The sequence below is a fragment of the Egretta garzetta genome, unplaced genomic scaffold (genome assembly GCF_000687185.1).
Source record: "Egretta garzetta isolate BGI_Z169 unplaced genomic scaffold, ASM68718v1 scaffold1300, whole genome shotgun sequence".
NCBI lineage: Eukaryota > Metazoa > Chordata > Aves > Pelecaniformes > Ardeidae > Egretta > Egretta garzetta.
Genome location: NW_009258320.1, coordinates 1 through 382, shown reverse-complemented (window position 1 = coordinate 382; position 382 = coordinate 1). Strand labels below are relative to the sequence as shown.

At 63.4% G+C, this 382-nt stretch overlaps 1 protein-coding gene across 1 annotated transcript; it reads right to left on the bottom strand.

Moving 5' to 3' along the window:
* Positions 1–3: 3 nt before the first annotated feature.
* On the bottom strand, positions 4–378 carry LOC118452340 (disks large-associated protein 3-like; the record flags this gene model as incomplete). The annotated part of the gene is made up of 1 exon (XM_035894928.1): positions 4–378. A coding segment is annotated over one exon (375 nt), but the record flags the coding sequence as incomplete, so codon positions are not given.
* Between the last annotated feature and the right edge of the window lie 4 nt (positions 379–382).

The following is a 382-nucleotide window of genomic DNA, read 5'->3' as shown; positions in this document are numbered from 1 at the left end:
CTGGCTGACGGTCATGGTGTGCCAGGCGCTCCTCTTGAGCGTCTGGCCGTCCAGAGACATGGACATGCCGGCACAGGCCAGGCATTTTCCTTCCCCGCCGCTCTTTAGACTCTTCAAGGTCAAGTCTCTGAAGGCACTTTCGGGAGCGTCCACACAGTACTGGGTGCCCTGGTCGGCGGCGTGCCGGCCAGACACCATGTAGCTGCTGTCGCTGTCCAGGTTGTCATCGGAGCTCCACCAGCCCATCATCTTGGACCGGTGCCGGGAGTCCACCTTGCGGTCCTTGCTCTTGCTGCGCTTGCCGTGGCGGGACTGGTGGTGGTGATGGTGGTGGTGGTGGTGATGGTGGTGGTGGTAGCCGTCCCCGCGGCCGTCCATCTTG